The following is a 26375-nucleotide window of genomic DNA, read 5'->3' as shown; positions in this document are numbered from 1 at the left end:
ACATTATGCCTAGACACTCAATTACAGAAATATTTAGATAAATGTATAAATGAGTGAATGCATGATCATAACTGTGTATTGGGAAGATAACTTTAGCAAATGTATGAGAGGCTAAGGGGATTTTTAAAAGCCCCTCTAAGCCCTGGGCTTAAGCCATACACTAAAGTAGGTGAAGTTAATCTCTACTTCCATCCTGTAGCACTCTCTGCCATCTGACTGGTATGACTGCAACCCCCAGCTTCCTAGGCTGTGTTCCATGACTAAGACTTGCTCTCCAGGGTCATTACTCAGCACGAAATATATTTACCTGATGCCTGTTTAAGGCATTATCCGCCCAAAATAGGGACAAAAAAAGATACCTCTCATGATAGAATATTTGTCGCAGTAACAGGCTCATGGGGGAAACAGTCAAAAGTAAGAGCGACCATCTGTTTTCGTCTGAGAGAACCAGCACGGGCAAAGTTCAGCCCCAAATCTATTAGACAAAGATGCATCCCTACTTCCCCAACAGTGATTCCAGTAGGTCCGAACAAATATGCCTGATTCAGAGCTTTGGGAGTCCAGAGACCTTCCTAATGGTGAAGACCTTCTCCATGGGTAAAGGAGTGGCTGGGCCAGGACAACATTCTGAGAAAAACAAACTGAGAAAGCCAGCAGTCTGGGCAAGCTCTGGGGCAGATGACTCCAGGCACAATGAGGATACAGCTAAGATAATGACATCAGGAGCTACCATCACCCCAAGTTACAGCCCAACATCTACAACCTACCCTACCAGCTGCATTTATTTTCTTGACTTTTCTCCCTCTTCTAGCCCCATAAACTGTGAACTCCTTGAGGGCAGAGACTGTGGGAAGTTTTGTTCAATGCTTTAAAGTCCTAACCCATGTCCATTTCCCATCAAGAACTATCCTAATAAATGAACTTCAAGTTGATCCTTCATAGGAGTCATGCCATCAGAAACAATAAGTACCATCATCAAGGACCACTGACATTGAGCTTCTCATTTTCTCCCTAGGAGATAATGCTTTCTGGATAAGGGAAGGTTGAGTAGAGCTGCAAAGCTGGAGAAGGTAAGTGACCTCATGATTCTACTATTTTGCCCAATTCCTCTAGAACAGTGAGCCTGTAGAGCTCTGAGCATGATTAGAAGGATGTGTGTGTTTTGTTGTTAAAAACAACAATCCACCCACATCTTCCTTTGTGCCATGACACCTGCTTGCAACCTCATACTTGGATGAGTGGCGAGTCATTTGAAAAGCTGAGTCCTCTGACTTCCATTTTGAGATAAGAGTCCTATATGCAGCCAGGATGTGCTGATCAGGGAGCATGCAGGCGCTCTGCCTTTCTTAGGGATGGGAAGAAGAGAAACCACAGACCCAATCCTCTCATTTTACAGATGGAGACCTGAGGCCCACAGAGTACAGGTGACATGCCCAAGGTCCCAAAGCAAGCCAGTGGAAAAGCCAGGACTGCATCATGGTCTCTCAACTCACACGTCAGTGCCCTCTCGACTGCAGTAGCTATGGCAACATTTTCATTTTGCTCTTTGGAGAAGTGAAGAAAGGTAGGGAGCAGAATATTACGTTTTTGGATTCTCTGCAGACTTCAGTAACCTCTGTTATCCTGGCCTCCACTGTCCAGGCTGTGGTTGCCTCCTATGGTAGCCCTTCGATGGGAAGTTGGGTCCTAAGCCAATCAGTTTTGAGTTGGCTCAGAGTTCCTACCAGGGCTGGTGCTGTCCCCTTGCACGTGGCTCAGGACCTCTCGGTCTGTAAACAGGCGGAAGGCAATCTGCTCACACTCCCGCTTGGTCCCACATTCAAACAAACACCCAAACAAGCCCTCCTCCTCCAGAGCAGCCAAATCAGAGTAGCCACAGGGCCCGCAGTGCAAGATCCAGGGACGGGACCAGCAGGCAGCCTCCAACGGGCTCTGGTTGAGGTAGATGCCTAGGTCGACCCTCCGGTTCTTACTGGTTGGGTGTGAGTACAAGAGCCATGATTCTGACAGGGTTCTAGCTTCTGGCTCTAGCCTCAGTGAGCTGTCCAGCAGATGGCTCTGCTGAATGGTAGGAGCATCTTTGCCAGCAGGGTGCTTGCACCCATTTGCGATCTCCAGGGACCGGAAACTCACCACACTGCCTTGGCAGCCATGAGGGGGCTCACAGAGCTGTTGGCTCAGAGCTGGTTTCTGAAAGCATTCACCATGGTCAGTGCTGAGAGCCTCCGCTCGGCACCGGTTTGGTGTCCGGGCACTGCAATACAGCACAGCGTGGCCAGCCTTCCCAGTTACCTCTGCCACTTCGCACTCCACTGTCACCATGGGCTTAATAAGCCTGCCATGGTGCCATGTGGCTCCTAGGTCATCACTATAGATCATCAGGGAATGAGGCCTGGCTTTATATGGTAGCCGAAAGCAAAAGAACCGGTAAGGGATGTAGTAGGCGTATGCAGGGATGATCAGCCTCCCTGACTGCAGCTGGATGCCATGACCTGGGCCCACAGCAAACGTGGCCCAGTGCTCCACCTCTGGGCCAATGACCTCCTCGGTCAGGTCCCTCACCTCGCTCCATGAATAGCCAGCATCCTGACTGCAGATGAAGCAGAGGCGGGCAGCATTCCTGCCTGACACAATCTGTCGACGCTCAGTGACATGGCCCCGCACACAGATGAAGAATAGGTACACACGGCCACTCTTCTGCTCCCACACAGGACAGGGGTTCATGGTCCGATGCCCATGTAATGTGGCTTCCATCAGTGGCTTCAGGGGTTCCCACTAGACAAGGGAAGAGAGAAAGAGCAGGAGTGAAAGACTAATAGGAAGACATGAGGCTCATTAAAAGCATTAATACTGGGGACTTCTCTGACGGTCCAGTGGTTAAGAATCTGCCTTCCAATGCAGGAGATGCGGGTTCAATCCCTGGTCGGGGAACTAAGATCCCACATGCCGCGGGGCAACTGAGCCCGTGCGCCACAACAAAAGATGCTGCATGGAAAGATCCCGCAACAAAAGATCCTGCGTGCCTCAACTAAGACCCGATGCAGCCATAAATAAATAAATAAATAAATAAATAAATAAATATTTTAAAAAAGCATGAATACTTCTCAGAGATAAGAAATAAATGGTACTGAAATCTATAAAATCACGAAGGCCCAAGTGTTCACTGAATTCTCAAATATTATGGGATAACTTATCAGCTGCAAAGAGGCAATGCTAGGTATTGTACATGCTGTCCCCTCTGTCTGGAACACTCTTCTGCACTTTGTCTACATGCCCAATTCATCATCCAAAACTCAACTCCAAGTCACCTCCTTTATGAAGCCTTGCATGAGGTTCCCTCCCCACCCTTACCAAAGACAATCGGTTCCAGATCACCGCAATAAAGCGAATGTCGCCATAAAGTGAGTCACACGGAATTTTTTGGTAAATTTATATTTACACTAGGCTGTAGTCTATTAAGTGTGTAATAGCATTATGTCAAAAAAAATAAACAATGTACATACCTTAATTTAAAAATACTTTATTGCTAAAAAAATGCTAACCGCCATTCAGCAAGTTACAATCTTTCTGCTGGTGGAGGGTTTGAAATACCGCAAGAATTACCAATATGTGACACAGAGACTCAAAGTGAGCAAACGCTGTTGGAAAAATGGTGCCGACCTGCTTGATGCAAAGTTGCCACAAACCTTCAGTTTGTGAAAAACGCATTATCTGTGAAGCACAGTAAAGCGAAGTGCAATAAAATGAGGTATGTCTGTAATTTTTTATGTGCCTGGCTCCCTTCCTAGATTATGAGTCCTTTGAAGGTAAAAACCAAATTATTCTGATTTTGTATTGCCAGTGCCTAGCACATGATAGGAGCAAAATAAATATTTTTAAAAAGAAAGGACACCTCCCCCCCAAAAAAATAAAGAAAGAAAAAGAAAGGCCAACACATAGGAGTTTTAGGCAAATAAAGGGAAATTTAAGACAAAGATTTTTTTTCCTTCCTCTACTACCCCAGGAGGCAATTCATAACAACGTCATTAAAAACTCAAGCATGGAGTCAGAGACACCTGGTTCAAACCCCACCTTCACCACTCATCACGTGATCTTGGGCAAGTTACTCAATCTCACTTCACCTCCATTTCCTCATCAATTAAATGGAGGATGTAATAACATGCTCACAGAGGTGATGTAAGGATAAAATGAAATAATGCCTAATCAGACATACCACAAAGACCTAATTTCCTTAATATATTTTTAAAACAATATTAGAAATTGGTAAGAAAATTTCCAAAAACCCCAACAGAACTGGGCAAAGAGCAAGATCAGACAACTCAACAGAAAGAGAAGAAAAAATGAAAATGTGAAGGAAAAGGACTTCCAATTACAACAAACCAGGTAATTTGAACCAAACTTTCTACTGAGAACTAGGATAGATGAAAAAAAAATTAAGACAAAAACATCATTTGAAAGCACCAGAGAGCACACAAGGCCATGAAGAATTATAGGCCAAGAACTGAAAGTTCATTCAGAGCGGCTGATGTGGTATTTTGAGTACCTTTTCCCCTCAGGTATCTCTACTAATTCTCAAAGAGGTAACTGAAAAGCTGAGAAGCCAAGCGACTCATCTGACAGCCCTACAGGGCTAGTAGGACAAAAATTAGAGGCCCTGGTAAACCCACCAGGCTTTGAGTTGGAACCTTAAAGGGCTAAGTCCCAGAAGTGCAGGTGAAACTGGAGTAGACCAGCCCTCACAACCACCACTCTAGAAAACTGGCTGGCATTACCTACTAAAGTAGAATATAAACATACCCTATAATCCAGTAACACCATTTCTAGATATCAACCCAGCAAAAAGCATGCACATAGTACTGAAAAACACGTGCAGAATATTCAGAGCTGCAGTGTCTATACACATAATCACTAACCTGAATTGGCAACAACAGCAGAACGGATCAATTCATTGTGTATAGTCATACAATGGAAAATTATGTAACAATGAAAATGAACAAATAAAGCTGTATACAACAATCTGGATAAACCTCAAGAATACTGAACAAAAGAAGCCAAACATAAAGAGTCCATAGATTAAAACCAAGCAAAACTCTAGAGCTATAAATCAGGCTAGTAATTACCTTTGGGGAAGAAAGAGGGGGAATGAGAAGCTTCTAAGGTGCTGGCAATATTCTATTTCTTGAGCTGAGTGTGAGTCCACAAGTGTTGACTTTGTCAATTCACAGAGCTGACATTTATGTGTTGTGCATTTGACAATTATGTTTTATGTTTTCTGTATCTGTTATCACTTTACATGAAAAACATTTTTAAGGTAGTATTAAGACTATATACTTAGACTTCTCTGGTGGTGCAACGGTTAAGAATCTGCCTGCCACCACAATGTAATAACTCTAATAGTTACATAACATAACTGTGGAGTTACAGAGTTCACTGAGATTGGTCATGTTGTTTGACTTCATTCATTTATTTATATAAAAAACATATATTGTCCACCTTTAACATAAAAGACACTGTGAAGGCTTCTCAAGATGTAATGTTTAGAATATATTAAAGTTACTCCATCTTTAGTCTAATGTTATAAATTAATTAACACAGAAAGTACAGTGTTATAATCAGTTGCCTCATATCCTGTCTGGAAAGGGGTTAAAAAAAGAATCCGCCTGCTAACACAGGGGACAAGGGTTTGAGCCCTGGGCCAGGAAGATACCACATGTCGTGGAGCAACTAAGCCCGTGTGCCACAACTACTGAGCCTGCACTCTAGAGCCTGTGAGCCACAACTACTGAGCCCGCATGCCACAACTACTGAAGCCCATGCACCTAAAGCCTGTGCTCTACAACAAGAAGCCACTGAAATGATAAGCCTGCGCACCGCAACGAAGAGTAGCCCCCTCTTGCTGCAACTAGAGAAAGCCCGCACGCAGCAACCAAGACCCAATGCAGCCAAAAATAAATTTTTTAAAAAATTTTTAAAAAAAGACTATATACTTGTACTTCGTTTCTGTATGAAGAAGCACTAGAAGGCTACGTAAGAAACAATAGTGACTGCCTATAAGAGGCAGAGGACTGGGAATGGGATGTATACACCTTTTTACAATGTTTTTTATTCTTCAGCAATATGAAAGTGTTAACTACCCAAAACAAAAAATAAGATTTTAAAAAATTAACTCCTGCATGAATGAGGAAAGCCTATTATTAAGCAATGCTCAGATCATAGAATCTCAGAGTTATAAGGACCTTGTGCTAACTCACATCCTACAGAAGATTCTCCTCTAAGTCTTGTGGATAAAGGCCATTCAGTCTCTCCTTGAACTGGTCTAGGGACAGGGAACTCACTATCTCTGGGGCAGCCCATTCTATACCAGAGTGCCTTGTACACTGTAAACACTTCAAACATCATGTGCCAAAGTCAACTTAATTATTGGGCAGAAGCCCACCTTCCTCCACCAAGCTCTCCCATATTGGCTACCTGATCAAAGATTGCTTCCTAAGTCCTCTCAAATGGTTTTCTTCCTCTCTGGAAACTATATGCATGAGAAGTCCACATTTCTGTCTGATCTGACTGCATTTTATTTATTTATTTATTTATTTTTGCTGTGTTGGGTCTTCGTTTCTGTGCAAGGGCTTTCTCTAGTTGTGGCAAGCGGGGGCCACTCTTCATCGCGGTGCGTGGGCCTCTCACTATCGCGGCCTCTCTTGTTGCGGAGCATACGCTCCAGACGCGCAGGCTCAGTAGTTGTGGCTCACGGGCCTAGTTGCTCCGCGGCATGTGGGATCCTCCCAGTCCAGGGCTCGAACCCGTGTCCCCTGCATTAGCAGGCAGATTCTCAACCACTGCGCCACCAGGGAAGCCCCCTGATTGCATTTTAAACCAATGGAGGCAGGGACCTCAGTTCCTTGTGACTCTTGGGTAATCAAAACTCAGAAGGCCACCAGCAGGAAGGGGCAGCCAGGCCTGCCTTGAGAGGGAGAGAAAAGGCACCCACAGGGCTGACTCCAGAGCCTCGAAGACATCACCAGAGAGAGGAGATAAAGAAAGCACTGTGGATGTCAGAGAAGGAAAAGACCGTGTCTGGATATGGGAAATCCAGGGAGAAATCACCTTCTATTCTGCTCATCTTTAACACACCCACTTCAAGTATCAGCTTAGATGCCATGCCCTGCACGACAGCTTCTCTGATCCCAGCTGCATTTGAACTCCTAAGGAAACACCTCACTCTGCATAAACCTGCCTTGTGACACTTTGTGGATTCTGGGTGGGAGTTTTGGACAGTTACATCTGTGCACAGCTTTGTTTTCTCTCTACAATTTGGTTGTGCAAATTCTTCCCAAAGAGGGGTCAGAGTCTATCAACTTTTGTATGCCCCTCCCTTCACAACATCCCCTGACTTAATGCCTGGTACTTGGTAGGTGCTCAATAAATGTTGAAGAAAAAAGGAAGGGAAAGAGAAAGGAAGAAAGATGACAGAGGGAGAGAGGAATGGAGGAAAGTGGGAGGAAGGAAGAAGGGATGCAAGGAAGAAGGATCACAGAAGTGCTCTCAGATGGAAACAATACTCTATAAACAATGTATGGAGGCTCTTCTCCACGTTCCTCCAGTACGTGCCTCCTCTCCCTTCCAAGTGCCAATAAGTGGGTCTGGGGAGCAGATTTAATTTTCTATTGTCACCCTGGGGATAGTACCCCTGTGTCCTTAGCACCCTGTGGGGAAACCAACACTTCATGGATAGCACTGAATATGTGATCTGATGAGAAGTAACAGCTGCAAACTCATTTGGATGGTTAAGATTGCTCCGATCAACAACCTTGAGCAGGATCCAGGAAGATATAAGAAATCCATTCACACAGATACTCCCTTTAAGAACAGGAAGAAAAAAAAATTATTGGGCAGTGTAGTCATTGCGAAGTCAGAAGCTCAGCCATCCTTACTAGCTGAGAGGAGAAAATGAAATGGGCCAGATATGTCTAATATAAAGTTGACATGAAGCTGGAAAAAAATGTGAACAAAACATGAAAGCGTCAGAAGCCAAATGATCTCAACCAGGTGGAAGCAATGGCACACAAACAAGCTGAGGCTTGACAGAGATAAAACAAGTCTTGGGCTTAAAAATTTAGATGGAGAAATGTGATTAAAGAACAACAAATGTAATGGCCAACAAGCATATGAAAAGATACTGAACACTGCTAATAATTAGAGGAATGCAAATCAAAATCATAATGAAATCAGTTCATATCCATTAGGATGGCTACTATCAAAACCCCCCCACAAAACGAAGTAAGTGTTGGTGAGGATGTGGAGAAATACAAAATGGTGCAGTCACTGTGGAAAACAGTATGGAGGTTCCTCAAAAATTTTAAATATCAATAGAATTACCACATTATCCAGCAATTCAACTTCTAGGTCTATATCCAAAAGAATTCAAAGAACAGTCTTGAAGAGACATTAGCACACCCATGTTCACAATAGCCAAAAGGTGGGAGCAACTTAAGCGTCCATCAACCGATGAATGGATAAACAAAATGGATAAAGGAATGAATGGATAAACGAAATGGATAAATGAAATAATAGATTAACATACAATAAGAAGGAAATCCTGACATAATGCTATGACATGGATGAACCTTGAGGATGTTATACTAAGTAAATAAGCCAATCAGAAAAAGACAAAATATTGCATGATTCCACTTACATGAAGTATCTAGTGTAATCAAATTCATAGAAACAAAGTACAATAGTAATTTCTAGGGGCTTGAGGTAGGGGAAATGAGTTGTTCAATGAGTATAAAGTTACAGTCATGCACTGATGAATAAGTTCTAGAGACCTGTTGCATAACGATGTAATACAGTTAACAATACTGCAATGTACACTTAAAATGGTTAAGATGGAAAGTTTTACATTAGGTGTATTTTACCACAATTAAAACTGTTTTAAAAAGAACAAAAAATGTGAAAAAGTCTTGGAGGTTTTAGTTGACCATCTACTTAACGTTTATGCAGCTACCAAAAAAGTAAATGTCGGACTTCCCTGGTGGGTCAGTGGTTAAGAATCCGCCTGCCAATGCAGGGGACATGGGTTTGAGCCCTGGTCCAGGAAGATCCCACATGCCGCGGAGCAGCTAAGCCCGTGCGCCACAACTACTGAGCCTGCGCTCTAGAGCCCATGAGCCACAACTACTGAAGCCCATGTGCCTAGAGCCCATGCTCTGCAACAAGAGAAACCACCACAATGAGAAGCCCGCGAACCGCAACGAAGACTAGCTCCCCCGCTCACCACAACTAGAGAAAGCTGGCGCGCAGCAATGAAGACCCAATGCAGCCAAAAATAAATAAATACGTAAATAAATTTAAGAAAAAAAAAAGTAAATGTCACTTTACCTTAGGCTGTATTAAAAGGATACAAGGTGGTGGAGCTTCCCTGGTGGCGCAGTGGTTGAGAGTCTGCCTGCTGATGCAGGGGACACGGGTTTGCGCCCCGGTCCGGGAAGATCCCACATGCCGCGAAGCGGCTGGGCCCGTGAGCCATGGCCACTGAGCCTGCGCGTCCGGAGCCTGTTCTCCGCAACGAAAGGCCACAACAGTGAGAGGCCCGCATACCGCAAAAAAAAAAAAAAAAAAAAAAAAGGATACAAGGTGGGATAGCCACCTCACTGCTGAGCTGGTTAGTCTACCCCTAGGGTCCTAAGTTCAATTCTGAGTACCATATTTTGAAAAAAGACAGTGACATCCCACACCAGGTCCCAAGGACAGTAATCACAGTTTTCAAGGGACCAGAAACCAAATCAAGACTGTGGTCTAAGCAGCTGCTAAAAGAACTGAAGCTGTTGAACCCAAAAAGTAGAAGACTCAGAGGGTGTGAATACCGTTTTCAGATACATCAAAGAGCAGTTCTCCAGAAAAGGGACTTTACCTAAACAATGTACAGAAGGTAGGACAAGACCAATGGGTAATTATAGAGAAGTACAGATCGTCTCATTCAAAAACAGTTGCTACAGGATTAAGTTCCTAATTTGAGGAGTTGTGTAAGTAGACCCTTAATAGAAGATGACTAATGTTGAGTTCCTACTATTATTAATTATATTTTGCAGACAATGAAACAGAGAAGAGTCAGGTATTCAAGTTCACAGCCAATAAATGATAGGTCTTGCCTGACTCCAAAGCCAGGCTCTCAACCATTAAGCTATTAGTAGCTACCAATGGAATACAGAAGATTTCTATATTGGGAAAGAAGTTGGGCTGATAATTCTTCTAACTTTAAGATACTACAATTAAGTAAATGAGAGAATTAATGTGAATAAAATAAAGAGAAGAGAGAATGAGTTAAAGTGGACACATTTGTGAATGTGTGTGACTACTGGGCAGTGAGGTTATGTAACAGGTACGGTCTGATAAAAAACGCTTAACCACCCAAGTGTCTGTGACAGAAAGCAGAGCAACATAACCACAGGCATTGCCTGTCCTGGAGGAAACAAAAGAGCTAGAACTCCAAGTTGGGCTACAGGACACCTGGGATATAAGCAGAGGTTTGACCCTGGGAAGCCATAAGAAAGACTTGTGACACGGTGTAAGAGCAGGGAATGGAAATTCCCTGAAGTAAAAAACTTCCCTACAGGGAAATGTGAGTAAGTCATCAAAAGCAAAGACAGGGGTTGCTGGCAAGGGCCACCATCAGCAGAACAGCATTTGCACTGTAACAGCAAAACAAGGCATCCCTATGGACGTGAAGTTTTAATGGTGAGGTTTCTGTGAGTAGAAAAGCAGAGCAGGTTAGAGGGATTAAAGTACCTCTTATAAAAAAATGTATGTATGTGTGTAACTCTCAAACCCATTGTCTCACCTCATCCTCACTTCAGCAATCTCTGAGAGATAAAAGGCAACAATGAGAAAAATGGGATCTGAAGTAACCCTGTAGTTCATAGGTCCAAGAGCAGCAACCATTCTGTCCCCCATAAAAACACAGTAAACATGTGCTACTTAGTGACAAGGGCACCAAACCCATTTCTGCCTCTTATTAGGTGTGTGCCTAAGGCAAGTCACTTTACTTCCGAGCTCCAGTTTCCTGTTGTAAAACGGGCCTCATAATATTTACCTCACATAAAGCACAGGGGAGAGGAAGAGCAGGAAGGGGAAGAGAAGCGGGAGTATGGGTGTTGTCATCCTCCCCCGCATCTCCTGGTAGCTGTGGGCATGAACGAGCCACCTACCTGTTGGAGCACCAGGATCCCTCATCAGCAAAACTGGATTAACAATGCTTACTTCTTTCGATGACTTATGAGGATAAAGGAGAATGTGAATGAAAAGCACACCACATGTTGGCCAAACTGAACAAACTATGGAGGCCTCTAGTCAGAGACTGAGTTGGAAGCCTGCTTTTACTGCTTTATTATAGCTGTGTGACCTTGAGCAAATAGCAACCTCTCTGAGCCTCAGTTTCCTCATCTGTAAAATGTGACTGACAATAGTTCCTACATCACAGAATGGCTGTGAGATTCAGTGTGCCCCTGGCACACAGTAAGTACTCAGTAACTGAAAGCATTGCTGTTACTGCTTTTTTTCCTCCTCAGCTCTGACACAAGGCTTTTCTTGCATTGATGGGAAAAGACACAGACACTGACATATGCAGAGCAGTGTAGAAACTGAGGCCCAGGCTCAGATCTGGGATAAGGAGTCACCTGTACTGAGTGCCCAGTCCTCAACCCTCGCCTCAGCACCAGGTGGAGAGCATCCTCATCCCTGCTCGAGGAGCGCTTCTCTGCAAAGGCCAGGAAGGTGTGGGTAGGGGGCACATAGAGCAAGGCTGGGATCCGGTAGGTGACCCCTCTCTTGTCCTCCTGCTGGAACAGAGGGCTGTTGAAGGAGCACGATGTCATTTCTTCCATGACCTCTGCAAGGATAGGAGGCAGATAAACGTGTGTCCACATTCAAATGCTGGCTTGTATACAAGTTCTGCTCTATCATTCCATTTCTGGAGATCACTGGGAGGCAAAGATGTACTCAAATGTTTATTTTTTTATACAAAAGTAACATCATGATCTCAATAGTACAAAGCATAAAATAGGCACTCTCATTTAACAGGTCTATCCTCCAGACTCTGTGGGAATCCTATGCAGCCTGTGTCAAGTGTCTCTCCAGAGAGATTCTGTATGTGCTTCTGCCGAGCATTCAGAGGTATTACCAGTCCGGATGGTTTCTAATGTCAATTTCTTGGCGTGGAGTTTTTAGGCCATTCAGGTAATATAAACGTAAACCCAAATCCATATGAGGGGATGGCTGTGGTTAAGAATTCTCCAGGCAGGTAGATGCGGATGATGTGTGCAAATTGGTCTCAAGTGATTCTGAAGAAATATTAGACACACACACTTATGTATGTGTGCATGTATGTATGTATGTATGTATGTATGCATGAAGAGACAAGGACAGAGACAGAGAGAGACAGAGACATGGAGGAAATGATATAGCAAATGGGGTAAAATGTTACAAATTGGTAAGTCTGTATGAAAGTTATATGGGAATCTTTGTCCTGTTTTTTTTTTTTTTGTGGTACGCGGGCCTCTCACTGTTGTGGAGCACAGGCTCCGGATGCACAGGCTCAGCGGCCATGGCTCACGGGCCCAGCCGCTCCGTGGCATGTGGGATCTTCCCGGAGCAGGGCACGAACTCCTGTCCCCTACATCAGCAGGTGGACTCTCAACCACTGCGCCACCAGGGAAGCCCTTGCTTTTTTTAAATAAATTTATTTATTTATTAAAAAAAAAAGAATTCTCTAGGCAAACTTTCCCCTTCTATTGGAGCCTAGAAGAGGCAATCTTCTTTGTCATCTCTGTCAGTAGTAAGATTTCTTTTTCCTTCTCCATTTGATCAGAGGATACAGATTTTCAAGGCATCTAGCTTCATGCGGGGATCTCACTTCCAACCAGAGTCAAACCCCGGTGGGCACAGAGTTTCATTCACTGTAACAGCAGGTATATTAAAGCCCAAGCTTCTAGGTAAGTGGGACATGCAAACATCTAGGGCAGCTGAGGTCAGGTAAAGGGGCTAACTTCTCCAGTTTTCAGTTTACTCTTGGTTTTTAGGCCTGGGGATTTCTCTTACTTTCTTGCAAATTCAGCTATAAAAGACTTTGTTATATTTATCCACCATTTTACAGGTTAGCTAGCCTGCCATAATGCTGAAAATGGACATCTCTAGGTACATTTCTCAAAGAAAATCAGGTGTTCAACTTCTCAGAGGCCCAAAAAGGGAATCCAGTCAGACAGACAGAACCAAGCTTAGAATTATTATATTTTCTCTCACCACCTGTCATCCAAGCTCTGTCTTCCAAATCACTTGTAAAAATAATCAGGCTGTAAAAATGAGGCCCATAAGGCCTTACTCATTTATTTAATAAATATTTCTGAGTGCCCACTCAGAAAGTTAGACCATAAGGTAGGTGCTGAGGAGACAGAAAGGAATCAGAGGTCCCTGCCCTCAAGAAACCCACATCCAGGTGAGCGAAACAGACATATACATAGACAATTACAATATCATGTAGTGAGTGCTACTTTAGAGGTCAACATGAGAGCATGCAGGAAAACAGAAAAGGGCAACTGTCTAGATGAAGGCAGCAGTGGTGGAGTTTTGGAGGGGTAATAAGCCATGGGATCTCCTGTCTCACATCCTTATACTCTGGGCCTGGAACATTCAGATAGGCAGACCTCACTCCCTCACCTTTAGCTCTATTCAAACATCATCCAATCAGTGAGGTCTTCCCTGACAACTCCCTTGCCCCTCTCTATCCCATTTTCCTGCTCTATTCTCCATGCCACTTACCATCACCCGTATATTATACTTATTTAATATACCCCACAGAATAGAAATTCCATGAAGGGCAGGGATATGTCTGTTTTATTCCCTGATATGCCTCTACACCTAGAACCTTGTCTGGTAATTCACAGGCACTTGACAAATATTCATTGAATGATTGAATGAATGGGTGAGCTGGATCTTAAAGGATGAACAGTGGGTCATAGCCAACTGAAGGGTGAAAAGGAGAAGGGCAGAGGGAGTGGATGTGAAAAGCCTAAAGGTCACAGAAAACACAGTGAGCTGTGGGGACTTGCAGTAATCCAGGAGACTACAGTGGAGTGCAAAAGCTGTGAGCAAAGGTAGGACTGAAGGGGTCAGGTGAGTGCAAATCCTGGGAGGCTTTGATACCTTATTAAGGTGTTTATTCCCACAGGTAGGGAGCCACTCAACAGTGTTTGGTAGAGGAATGTCAAGATCAAGTATGCATTTAAGACCTCTCTCTCAGGTAGCCTTCGGGGCAATGAACTGAAGGGGAAAGTTGCACTGCTTTGGGCTACAGCCTCATAGTGTCAATCAAGACAAGCTTTGTCATTGACAGCATATGAATGATTTATTTAGCATATGAATTCATTTAGCATATGAATAATTCATTTCACTATTTCCTAACCTAAAGCGAGAAGAATCACAGCTCACTATCTGAGGGGGTGGGGAGGTGGCCTCCTAAGTCCGGAAGAAAAGCCTCCCCTCATTCCAATTCTGGGCTCTCAGTTGTCTTCCTTAAACCATACGTGAGCACACCTCTCTTCCCAATTCAGGCTCTCCTGCCAGAGGGTCAGGCTTTCTTCTAAGTAAAGATCTGCCCCTGGGCCAAGCTAGTGTAATGGTTTAGAACATAAGGTGTGGACCAGGCCAGGACTGCATGAACTTGGGCATGTTATTTAACTTCTCTATGCTTCTGGATCCTCATTTATAAGATTCAGTAGAATGAGTGAAAGAATTAAGTTAAAAAGTTTAATTGTCTGTTACAGGGCCCATGACACAGTATGAGCTCAATATAGGACAGTTACTATTTTTAGACTGTCAATCACTACATATTCTAGTTTTACTCCTTGAAACCTGTGGAGGATGATGATGATAACGACAACCACAATTACAACTCCCCTTCTTAAAAGTATTTGAATCCCTCTGCACCTCTGGGAGAGGTCATATTTTAAACTCTTATAAGATATATAAGTTAATATCAATACTATTAATCATCAGCCAACACATGATTATTGGTTAACACCAAAACAGGATGTCTCTGGGTGGTAAGAAGAATGAAACACAGAATAAGCATGGGAATGGGCAGGGAGGACTAGGAAAAAAGAAAAGGAGAGGAAGTGAAGAGAGCACGTAAGGAGAAGCACAAGTTCTTACTGCGTGACCTTGTGCTAGTCAGTTAATCTCTCTAGGTCTTGGATTCCTTGCTTATAAAATGTGGATGACAATAATACCTACCTAAGATGACTGAATGAAGAACCACTCAAAAATGTTTTATAAACTTTAAAGCACTATGTAAGTAAAAGTATTATAAATTCAGATGTCTTCACAATTTCACTTATGGCTTTGCTATCACTATAACAATTAGAGTCCCTAACATTACTTTTCATTAATTATGCTGATCATGTTGATGACAGTGGTAACACAGGTGGTGACTCTGGCATTGACACCCAAACTGTTTTGCACAAACCATAAGCCGGGAGCTAGGGATAGAGAAGAATCAGATACAGTTCTGCTCTGGAGTTGTTCATTTTAGCAGAGGACTCAACGTGATTAACTGCCGCTCCATATAATCACCTTTCAATCAAGCCCTCCCTGCTCTCTCACTGGAACAAAGTATAGTGTAGCATGGACTTTGAAGACTGACTTGGCTTTGACACTAGCAAGTCAAATTCACCTCTGAACCTCAGTTTCCTCACTTGTAATGGAGATAATATCACCTATTTCTCAAGCTTTCTCAAGTGTAACTCCGCAGACTCCAATTAATCCAGAGCGCCAAGCAGCCTCCAGTGAACCCCAGAAGGAGGCCTTTCTTTATTCACCCCTAACTATTAATACTTAAGAAGCACCCATCACACGTCAGGCCTTTGAAGATCCTGTGGTCCAAACCCTTCTCATGGTACACATGGGAAAACTCAGGCCCACAGAGGGGAATAAACTCCTCTAAGGCCACTCAATGAGTCAGTAACAAAACCCGGACCAAGGCCCAAGTCTCCTAAGTTTCAGCTCAGGGCTCTCTCCTGCCCACAGACCCCCTTTAGTAAGAAGGGTTTTCCCAGTCTCAGATCCCTTTCATCTCTAAATAAGTTTGGCTTCTGTCGAAGGAAAACAAAAACAGACCTAGCCAAAAATACTTTCTGGCTCTGTCTGAGACCCTAGCCAACTGGGGTGTGTCTGACCCAATATTCCCCGCAGACTGGATTCCCTAAGCCCAGAAAGTGCTGCCAAACCTGTCCCCAGAGTCACAGCGCCCCACGTTTTGGGGGGCTCTCCAGTCTCCCAGCCCCACTCACCTGCGCGGGACCCCGGCTCCTCCATCTCTCTTGGGGTAGGTCTGGGCGCGGGGTCAAGCCCTCACGTCTCGGACACTGAAGCCTGGGAGAATGACCAACGCTGGGGAGACAGGAAAGGGACTGCGGACACAAACCACGAAAAGTAAAGAAGCAGGCCGACAGAGACCTCGAGAGGCCGGCAGCGGGGCTGACAGACCCAAGACACCGAGAAGAGCAGGTAGGAAAGCCGGTCCCGGACGCGCAGAGGCCGCAGCCGGCCTAAGGTTGGGACAGGCCGTAGGCTGCGGCGGAGAGTTAGCCCCGCCCCCTCGGGCCGTTTCAAACAAAGCCCCACCCCTCTCCTTCCGCTGCCCGGTCCCTTCGCGGCCCAGGCTGGGATATTCCTCCTCTCTCCGGGCCCCAGTCCCGACCCAGCGGTGCCTTAGGATTTGCCCCTTCCTCTTCCACCCCCCGACCACCACCCCCTCCAATGGCTGCGCAGCTCCCTGGCTCCGCCCCTCACCCCTCCATTCCGCTCCTCTGTCTTCGGTCCCCTTTTCCCACGCTCGCACCTATTGGTTGCCGGTCTGTTGATGGGTATCACGCTTAAAACTTCCCTGGACAGCTTGAGTGTGGAGCGAAGGTTCCGGGCCTCAGAGGGGACTCAACTAAAAGGTCCAGAGATTCAGAGCATTGGGCAACCCACCCTTAAGAAAATAAAAATTATATTTATATGTGTTATTTTATATATGTATATATTTTTTGAGAAAATAATAGTATTAGGTTACGACCCGCTGAATAAGATAAAAACCCACAAGTCCACATCGATATGCACAACTGAATAAATATTATAAACAGGGGAGAAAGGAAAGCTCTTCCTATAGTAGAATTTCAATTTATGAAAGTAGTCCATGCACAGGCTATTTGAACATATTACGGTTTATGCTAAACACCTGCTTTCCTTCTGAGAGTCTGGAATTTTGAAACATGCTGGGAAGAGAGTGCCCACGTGGCACTGTGGGTGCTGAGTCTCTAATGGGTTCTCTAGACAGAAACATGGCACACATGCTGCATTTGTGCTGGGGGAAAGTGTGTGCTTAGTGTGATCTCTCATGAGAGGGAGAGAGCATAAGAAAGCCTATACATGGATTCTTTCAGACTCAGCCTGCAGTCCTTTTCTCTGATGATCCAGTGTGTGTCCATACTAAATACATTGCTGTAATCAATCTTAGCCATGAGTACAACTATAGCCTAGTGCTGAAACCGTGTAACTCCAACTGGGACTTGAACCCACCGGCCGGGACTCAAACCCAGCCAAAATCCAGATTGGGACTTGAACCCATGGTCTTTTAACTGAGATCACACACCTGGTCTCAGGACTTAATGAAGCTCAGGTTCTTGATGTCTCATCGCAGAAAGAATTCAGTGAGAGACAAAGTCAGAGGTAAGACGTGGATTTATTTGGAGAGAAACACACTCCACAGAGTGTGGGCCATCTCAGAAGGCTAGAGCAGCCCCAGGGTATGGGGTTGTTAGTTTTTATAGAGGTGGGTGATTGCATAGGCTAATGAGTGGGAGGAGTATTCCAGCTATTTGGGAGAAGGGGCGGGGATTTCTAGGAATCAGGCCACTGCCTAATTTTTTACCTTTATGGTCAGCCTTGGAACTATCATGGCGCCTGTAGGTGTGTCATTTAGCTTGCTTATGTGTTACAATGAGCATATACTGAGGGTATAGTGGAAGTTGACTCGTCTGCCACCTTGGACCTATTTGGTTCTAATCAGTTTATGTTGTGTCCTCGGGTTATGTTATTCTTTTAAAGGTTGTGCCCTGCCCCCTTCCCTCCTGTTTCAGTCCTGTGAGTACTTCTAGCAAATCTCTGAATCTAGGGCTGAATCTGAATCTTGGGAACGCTCAACCAAATACAATATATAAAGTTTTAAAACATGTAAAATAATAATAGTATGTATTGTTAGTGGACACATGTGTGAAGAAAATGCAAAGGAATAAGAAACAGCAAATTCAGGATCATAGTCATTTCTGGGAGTGCAGGAAGTAGGGTGTGATTAAGAAAACCCAAGGGACTTCAATTGTATCGGTAACATATTTTTTAAAGGTGGCAGTGGGTTCATGGGTGTTCACTTTATTATTCTTTAAGCCTTATTATTTGTCTAAAATATTTCATTTTTAAAGATTGGTTCATACAAAGTCCTAGGGTTTTTCACCAGACCTCTCCAAGCACACAATCACCAACTTGGATCACCAAGTCAATTTTAGAAAAATATCTAGAGCTAATGCCAAGTCTCTCTCAGTTCTTTGCTGGTCTCAGTCTAATGCCCGAGGCAGTGAAGTTTAGTAGCAATCTCTATATTTGGAGGTGAAGCGATCTTGACTCCAATCCTGACTTCCCACTTCCTAGCTGAGTAAGCTTGGCAAGTTGTTTAACTTCTGTGCCTCAGGTTCCTCATCTGTAAAGAGGGCACACTTGGCCCCACTCCTCATCCATAGCTCAGATCAAATACATTTCATTTCCTGTATAAGGACCTTCCAGGCCTCCATGCTAAACAGTTATTCCTCTTCTGGCCTCCACAGCACTTTGTACAGATGGCTTCTGATGAATTTTCTGAGTTTGCCACTTCATCGGCTACTCTGATTAATCTGATAGAGATGGAACCAAATCTATTCTAATGGTCTCATACAGCATTTAATTAAGGATACTATCCAAGTATACATCCAAGCAACAGGATGAGACCAATCTGCAGAATTGACCTCAACCACAACCAAGGGCCTGGACCCAACCAGCTGGAAAAACAACAACCGAAAAACCAACCATAAGCCATTAAGATCTATCTTGGAAAGCCAGGTGGTATTCTCTAGTTTATGCATTGACCTGTACCCTGCCTGAGGCATTAGTCCAAGTACAGCAGGTTATATTAGCCATTGCAGACTTTGCCTTGGCTCACAAGGAAGTTAAGAACAATTCTATCATTCATAACCACAGTGGCCAGTGAGTTGAAGTTCACCTGAATGCCTTCCAGGGCTGAGGTATATTATTGATGGCTTCAGCTAAAGTCGGGAACGAATTTCATATCAACATTTCTAATAGGACGACTCTCAAGATAGGGATAACCTCCTGCAGAAGTGCATAAATGAATAGGTCACTCCTCCAGGAAGGTCCCCTGTGTAACCAAGGGTAGCCTCATGTTGGAGCCATCTCCACAGTCATCTGAAGGCTACATGATCTGCTGGTGGTGCTTCCTTAAACGCTTGAAGGTTGATCATGACCCTCCCTATGGTGGAAGACACCATGTTTTCAGGGAGGAAGGCAAGTTAATGCCTGGCTTCCACAAAGGAAGTATAGTCCTGGGGACATATATGATGTCCCTGTTTACAACTGCTGGGGCCTCCCAAGTGGGATCTACATCATTCAGGGGACACAGATTGACAATGTCCCTAATGTAAACCTTTTGCCCACCTGGTAGGCCTCAGAGTTCCCAGTTCATTTATTTATTTAATTTTATTTATTTTTGGCTGCATTGGGTCTTCATTGCTGCAAGTGGGCTTTCTCTAGTTGTGGCAAGCGGGGGCTACTCTTCGTTGCGGTGCGCAGGCTTCTCGTGGTGGCTTCTCTTGTTGCAGAGCACGGGCTCTAGGCACGGAGGCTTCAGTAGTTATGGCTCACAGGCCCTAGAGCACGTGGGCTTCAGCAGTTGCGGCGCGCGGGCTCAGTAGTCACGGCTTGCAGGCTCTAGAGCACAGGTTCAGTAGTTGTGGCACACAGGCTTAGTTGCTCCATGGCATGTGGGATCTTCCCGGACCAGGGATCGAACCTGTGTCCCCTGCGTTGGCAGGCGGATTCTTAACCACTGCACCACCAGGGAAGTCCCTCCCAGTTCATTTAGAATCATTGAAACCAGTCCTTATTTTTGGAAAGACTGCCTGATAGGTTAGTCCAACCTATCCCATGCATCCACGCCACAAGTCAGGTAGCATCTGTCCATTCCACAGGATGACTGAGCAATAGCTACAAGAATGAGGGTGAGGGACACATGTCTAGAGCCTGTGACATGTGTTTTTCATGAGACTATAGGAGCTGAAAGTACACCTGATATTTCTGATAAGACTTCTCCGTAGGTTAAAAGGAATGGTTAAAAGGAATCAAACTGTGGTCACAGCCATCTTGTGGGGGACAGCAAACCTAGCAGTTAGTTGAGTTTAAGGAGCTTGCAGTAGTTTGAGATAGTTGTACTAGGCCATTTTCCTTTGAGAGGAAGGCTCCAGGGTTGACTCTTTTTCCAAATGTTATGATCTAGGACTATGTCAAAGCAACAAGAGAATCCAGGTGGCTGAACCAGAATTAAATGTGAAGACTCTAGGCCTCCTTCTGGCTTAGCTGTCACCCGGGGGATGTAGCACCTAGGCTGGCCTGCAAATGCTATTAGGGCAAAGAAACATCATGCCCAACAATGGTCAGGGCATATACTAAATTTTCAAAATAAACGTGTACAACAATCCCCAACCCTTCTCATTCTGATCATTACTCAGTAAACAGCTGTGATAGTTAACTGTATGTGTCAGCTTGCCTGGGACAGATATTTTGTGTCAATTTAACTGGGATAGTGCCCAGATATTTGGTTAGGCATTATTCTAGGTATGTCTGAGGGTATTTCTGGAAGAGATTCCTATTTGAATCCGTAGACTCAGTAAAGCAGACTGCCCTCCCCGATGTAGGTGGGCCTTATCCAATCTGTTGGAGGCCTGAATAGAACAAGAGTTGGGGTAAGGGAGAATTTACTTTCTCGGCCTGACTGCTTTCAAGCTAGGACATCAGTCTTCTTCTGCTTCTGGAATGGAGCTTACACCATTGGTTCTCCTGGTTCTCAGGCCGTTGAATTCATACTGGAACTACACCAGCAGCTCTCCTGGGTCTCCAGCTTACAGACAGAAGATCATGGGACTTCTCAGCCTCCATAATCATGTGAGCCAATTCCTTATAATACATCTCTTTACATATACACAAACATATCCTATTAGTTCTGTTTCTCTGGAGAACCCTAATACAGCAGTAAAGAGGAAGTGATTGATCTGGGGACAGCCACATTCAGTGACCACACCGCCTTACCAAGATGTATTGACTAGAATGAGAAGAGAGGTAGAATCAGAAATGTTTTGAGTACATTTTTTGAGTAGGCTGTTCCAACACTCAACAACACTATAAGCTTGTGGATGAAAGAGTGGAAGGTCCATCAAATACCTTGACTATTAGCCCACTATTGGGTGACTTTTGCAATAAAAGGTGTACCATAGTCAGACTGCATATAGACAAGAAAAACATAAAGCAGATTGGTTTCAAGACCAAAAATAGTGTGGTTGGAGTTAGTGGATTGGACTAGAACAACCCTGTAACCTGAAAAAGTGTCAAGAGTGGTGAGGCACTACTGGTAATCAGCCAGGAGTGGGTGGAGGCCATGCCCTGTGCTAGGTAGCCTCACTCATGGCTAGACAAACAGGAGTCACAAGTGTGGTATGCAGTGGTAGCCTCTGCCTCAGAAGCATAAGCCATTTAACTTTGTGCCAAGGCTGTGACGATGCATGTAATGCCATGTCTGGTGCGATGATGGATCCATTGGCAGCTTGACTGTAGTTGGCCCCCACTGAATAGGCCCCCACATAAATGACCCAGACAGTTCAATTAATAGCTGTAATTCATTTCTATCTTGGGGCCCCAAAGAAGAGTATCTTTGACAGTCTGTAATCTTCCAAGTGACACACCAGAAGACCAGGCCTTTGGCAACAGCCAAGAGTCAGTGAAAATATAACCTGTCTGGTCCCCAGTAATACTGTCTAGGGTAAGAGTGACAGTTTTCAATTCAGCCCTTTGTGCTGATCAAGCCCTTACTGTACTCAGTCTTCCAGAATTGTCACTGGACACCAACAGCTTTCAACTTAACTGCAACATCAGTGAATCAGGCCCAGGAATTTGATTGGAGAAATGCCTTTGGATCAAGGACCCCAGTGAGTCAGTAGTTTTACTTTAGGCAGCCAGGTGGGGGCTACATTTCCTCCGAGGGAGTAGCTGTCACTTTTTCATGTAAAACTAAGATGGTGAGGCTGGCTGCGTCCCAGAACATGCCATTTCCTCTTGACTAGGGGACTGCTGGGCTCCTTTTTTTTTTTTTTTGTCTGTGTTGGGTCTTCGTTGCTGTGCATGGGCTTCTCATTGCGGTGGCTTCTCTTGTTGCAGAGCACGGGCTCTAGGCATGTGGGCTTCAGTAGTTGTGGCACACAGCTCAGTAGCTGTGGCTTGTGGGCTCTAGGGCACAGGCTCAGCAGTTGTGGTGCACGGGCTTAGTTGCTCTGCGGCAGGTGGAATCTTCCCAGACCAGGGCTCGATCCTGTGTCCCCTGCACTGGCAGGTGGATTCTCAACCACTGCGCCACCAGGGAAGCCCCTGGGCTCCTTTTTGTTAGTTGTCAAATCTGAGTTAATATGGCCCAAAATGGGGATGTTAGGCCAGAGCTGTGAGGCTTCTATTCGTCAGGTGTTTAGTTTCAGCAGTAGCTCTGTAGTAGCCTAACAGCTGTCCACCTTTTTAAAAGGAGGCACTTGGTGCCTGCAAAGTACACTGCTGTGCTGGGAAATGGCCTGAGTACTCCAGCAGTCACCAGGTTTTCAACTAAATCTGTGGCTTTCATCTTTCCTCTTAGAATTCTATATTATTTTTGTTAGACTACCCAAGAGGAGACAGGGGTCCCTTCTCTCTATGCAGTAGTAGCCGCAGAATGGGAGACTTAAGAGCATTCACAGTTCAATCAAATGTCCAGTTGCTCTCAATAACACATTGATGCGAAAGCCACAAAACATTAGTACATTGAATCCGTTTAGAGGCTCCCTCTACAGGTCGTTTTAATTTTCCTTTCCCGTTGCAAACTGCGTCCAAACCTCACCAGCTGAATTCAGGTACTTTCCCCCCCATCACGGGAACCCAAACCAAGTAGTTTAAAATAGGTATGTTGCAGGCCACAGCCACAGCCACCAAGAGACTCTGCTCTCTCCCAGCCAAGAGTGTGGGGACATCACAGGAGTGGGAGAGGCTAACCTACAGGCTGGGTCCGTGAGAAGAACTTTGCTCCTGACTCCTCCTCCAGGGTCAGTGCTGCCTCTTCCCTTGTGTACCTCTTGGCTCCGATAAGCACCTGCAGCTCAGGGACTGTTATTTTGGGGTTTTTTGCCCCCCTGTACACCACTGTGCATCTGCCTCACAGTCCTTGGCACTTTTGACCATTCCTGTGCCCAGGGCTCCCTGTCCCCATGGGGCGAAGGAGGATGGTGACTTACTTATATTCAACAGAGCTAGAAAAGAGGAATCCCTCCGCTCCTCAAAGATCCCCCAGCATACACAGCTTCTTTCCTTAAAGTAGGAGAGGGAGCAAGAGGGATCAGGTCATGTACTTACGTTTGCTTCAAGTGGTTACCTGCTTGGACTCCTAATGGTTTGGGTCCACTCAAAGCTCTACATCCTTATCGCTGACACCACTTATTTCACCTTTGGGGAAGGCTTTACTCATCAGTCAGCCATACTGCCTTCAGCTGGGGCCACAGGCTTGCTGCCTCATTGTCAAAACATCCTTTCCTCCTCCTGCCCCAAAGAGAATGAGCAACAACCTAAGTACCAGTTGGACAATGTGTTTCAATCCTACCTCTCACTGCTCAGCCTTGAAACATTCATTAACACGTAGGACAACTAGGGACGCTTATTCCTCTCCTCGCTCAGCAACATTTGCTACCAGACCCCAGGTTATCTTCTCATATCCTCACCTGGCCCATGACCTTTCTCTTCTGGAAAGCCTTGTCTGTCAGGATCCCATCCTTGTTACCAAACTGTCAAGAGTAGTCTATGAAGGATCTCAAATTTTATCCTATTTGCAGACTAACAAGTTAACCTATTATTTTTTCATGGATACTGGCAGACGACATGAGACTCCTGGATCAAAGAACTTTATTACTTATAGCGCAGCAAGCAGCAATGCCAGTTCCCCCTACCCCCCGCCCCAGCAAAAGTGACGCAGATAGGCCTTGATGGATGCCTACACGTGCAGTGGGTTGTGTCATGGGAAAAGAACCCTGAGCTCGGGGGAGTCAACACCTATAGTGAACAGTGGGCAAACTTGCTCCCAGGGAAGAGACATTACCTCCTCTCTCAAGATGGCTCACTATCAACAGAACACTGAGATACAGCCCAGGAAAAGAGTGGTCAGGGTCTTGCATTCATATGAAGCAAGAACGTGCAGGGATGCTTAGGGCTCATGGCAGATTGCCTCTCCCAGCACTTTCTCATTCTCCAGTGGGTCACCTTTGACAGCATTATAAACCAGATCCAGGGCACTAAGAGCCTGAATACTGATACTGAATACTATTCAATACTAATCAGCAGTTTCCCAGAGGAGTTTGTCAGTCACAGGGAAATCTCCCCCAAAGAGCCAAAGCTCCCTTACAGCAGCCAAGACCCACTGCAAAAAATTCTGAGACCTTTACTGTTGTCTCTGGCTGGATCTAAGGTTGGCACGATAAACTGCAGGAGGGGGCTGGCTGCCAGACAATCTAACAGCTGCCATCCCTCCTCACCCAAGCAAACCAGCCAAAGTTCTAACAATTCACCTGGTTTCTGTTCACAGAAGCAGGGAACTTCCTTCCTTTCATGCTCGTGTAGGTGTGTGTCTCTGTAACTGCTGTCTGAAAGGAAGAGGAATCTGCTGCCCACCAGGGATGAATATTAGTGTCAGTAGTTATGATGGGGCAAAGCCGAAGGTGACTGCCAGATTAGTCAGGAAGTCCTCCTGTTCAGGGGAAAGTGAGCACCAAGCAGCACACCTTCCGAGCAATTGTCTTTGAACCTACTTCCCAGTACTAAGAGCCTACAACCACCTCCCTAATCCTCATTAGCAGGCAATAATATATTTAAAACATTATTCTGAGAAGGGGGTCATAGACAACACCAGACTGTCATAAAAGATCCATGGCATAAAAAGAGGTTAATTATCCTCATCAATTATTCTTGAATAATTGTGGATATCAGAGGAGTCACCTGAGCACATGTGCTTTCAGGCTGGATTGTTACGAATATTCTATTTAATAACATTAGAGGCTGTCAGTGGGGACAAGATATTTTACAAAAAATATTGTGGTATTAGCAGTTTCCCCAGGTAACTTCCATCAGGGAGACAAAGTTTGGGAAGGGGTATCTAGCCAGGAGTGGTAATATGACAGAGTTGGTGAGAGAAAGCTCTAAATTGAGTGGGAACTTGGACCTAGAGAAAAATACAACTTGTGTGTATTCAAAGGACCTTTTGCATTTTCTTCCATTCCCTAAGGTTGTTCTGAAGCAAAAAGATTGTTTCTAAAAATACATACAGCACCAATTGTCAAATAAACATTAGCAGCTCAAATTTACAAATAATGAAAAACACAGCTGTCTTTCCCCACTCTCCTCAGCAGTCTTAAATACTTGGAAGACCTAAGTTCTTCCTCGGCAAGTGTGAGGAGTTGAGAGTCAAGAGGAAAATGTGATGGATGTCAGTTTCCTGGTGGAAGGGTGCTACAGACCTACTAAAGAGAGTAAAGAACAGCCCAGCGACATTCAAAACTGGCTGGAGTGACCACTCAGTTGATGCACGTGTCAAAAGCCGGCTAGAGGTGCTCTGCAGCCTCCCAAATTGCACCATGCTGAGGCTTGAGCCTGTTCAAGTGATGAACTATCACTTGAAACTATAGGAAACTATCCTAGAATACCACAATTGGGTAGGTGGGTGGGCTGGGGTGCACGCAGGATGACCGCATGGCTGGGCTACTAACCCACTTCTTTCTTTATCAAATGGATACCGCCTCAACTGGTCAGGGAGAAACCTTACGATAGCCATGCAGCCTAAGAAATCTCAAAGTGGGGTTTATGGGCAGATTTAAGGGATTATAGCATTCATATTCTTTGTAATCAGAAATGTTTTAGGGCTTCCCTGGTGGCGCAGTGGTTTAGAGTCCGCCTGCCAATGCAGGGGACGCAGGTTC

At 44.9% G+C, this 26375-nt stretch overlaps 1 protein-coding gene across 7 annotated transcripts; it reads right to left on the bottom strand.

The window, feature by feature from the left end:
* Nucleotides 1-250: 250 nt before the first annotated feature.
* NEU3 (neuraminidase 3) lies at nucleotides 251-23983 on the bottom strand. Of its 7 annotated transcripts, none has more exons than XM_049713664.1 (5): nucleotides 23789-23983; nucleotides 16837-17020; nucleotides 16335-16416; nucleotides 11670-11881; nucleotides 251-2775 (listed from the first exon to the last, which is right to left on the bottom strand). In XM_049713664.1, exons 3-5 carry the CDS (start codon nucleotides 16357-16359, stop codon nucleotides 1696-1698), a joined length of 1317 nt encoding a protein of 438 aa, XP_049569621.1. In that variant the 5' UTR covers nucleotides 16360-16416; nucleotides 16837-17020; nucleotides 23789-23983; the 3' UTR covers nucleotides 251-1695. The 7 variants fall into 7 exon arrangements, with proteins under 7 accessions (XP_049569621.1, XP_033261615.1, XP_049569622.1 ...); XM_033405724.2 differs by having other exon boundaries at nucleotides 16886-17020; XM_049713665.1 differs by lacking the exons at nucleotides 11670-11881; nucleotides 23789-23983 and having other exon boundaries at nucleotides 16837-16859.
* Between the last annotated feature and the right edge of the window lie 2392 nt (nucleotides 23984-26375).

The sequence above is a fragment of the Orcinus orca genome, chromosome 8 (assembly GCF_937001465.1).
Source record: "Orcinus orca chromosome 8, mOrcOrc1.1, whole genome shotgun sequence".
In the NCBI taxonomy this organism is placed as follows: Eukaryota; Metazoa; Chordata; class Mammalia; order Artiodactyla; family Delphinidae; genus Orcinus; species Orcinus orca.
The sequence above is the reverse complement of the archived record's forward strand: the minus strand, read 5'-3'. Positions and strand labels throughout refer to the sequence as shown.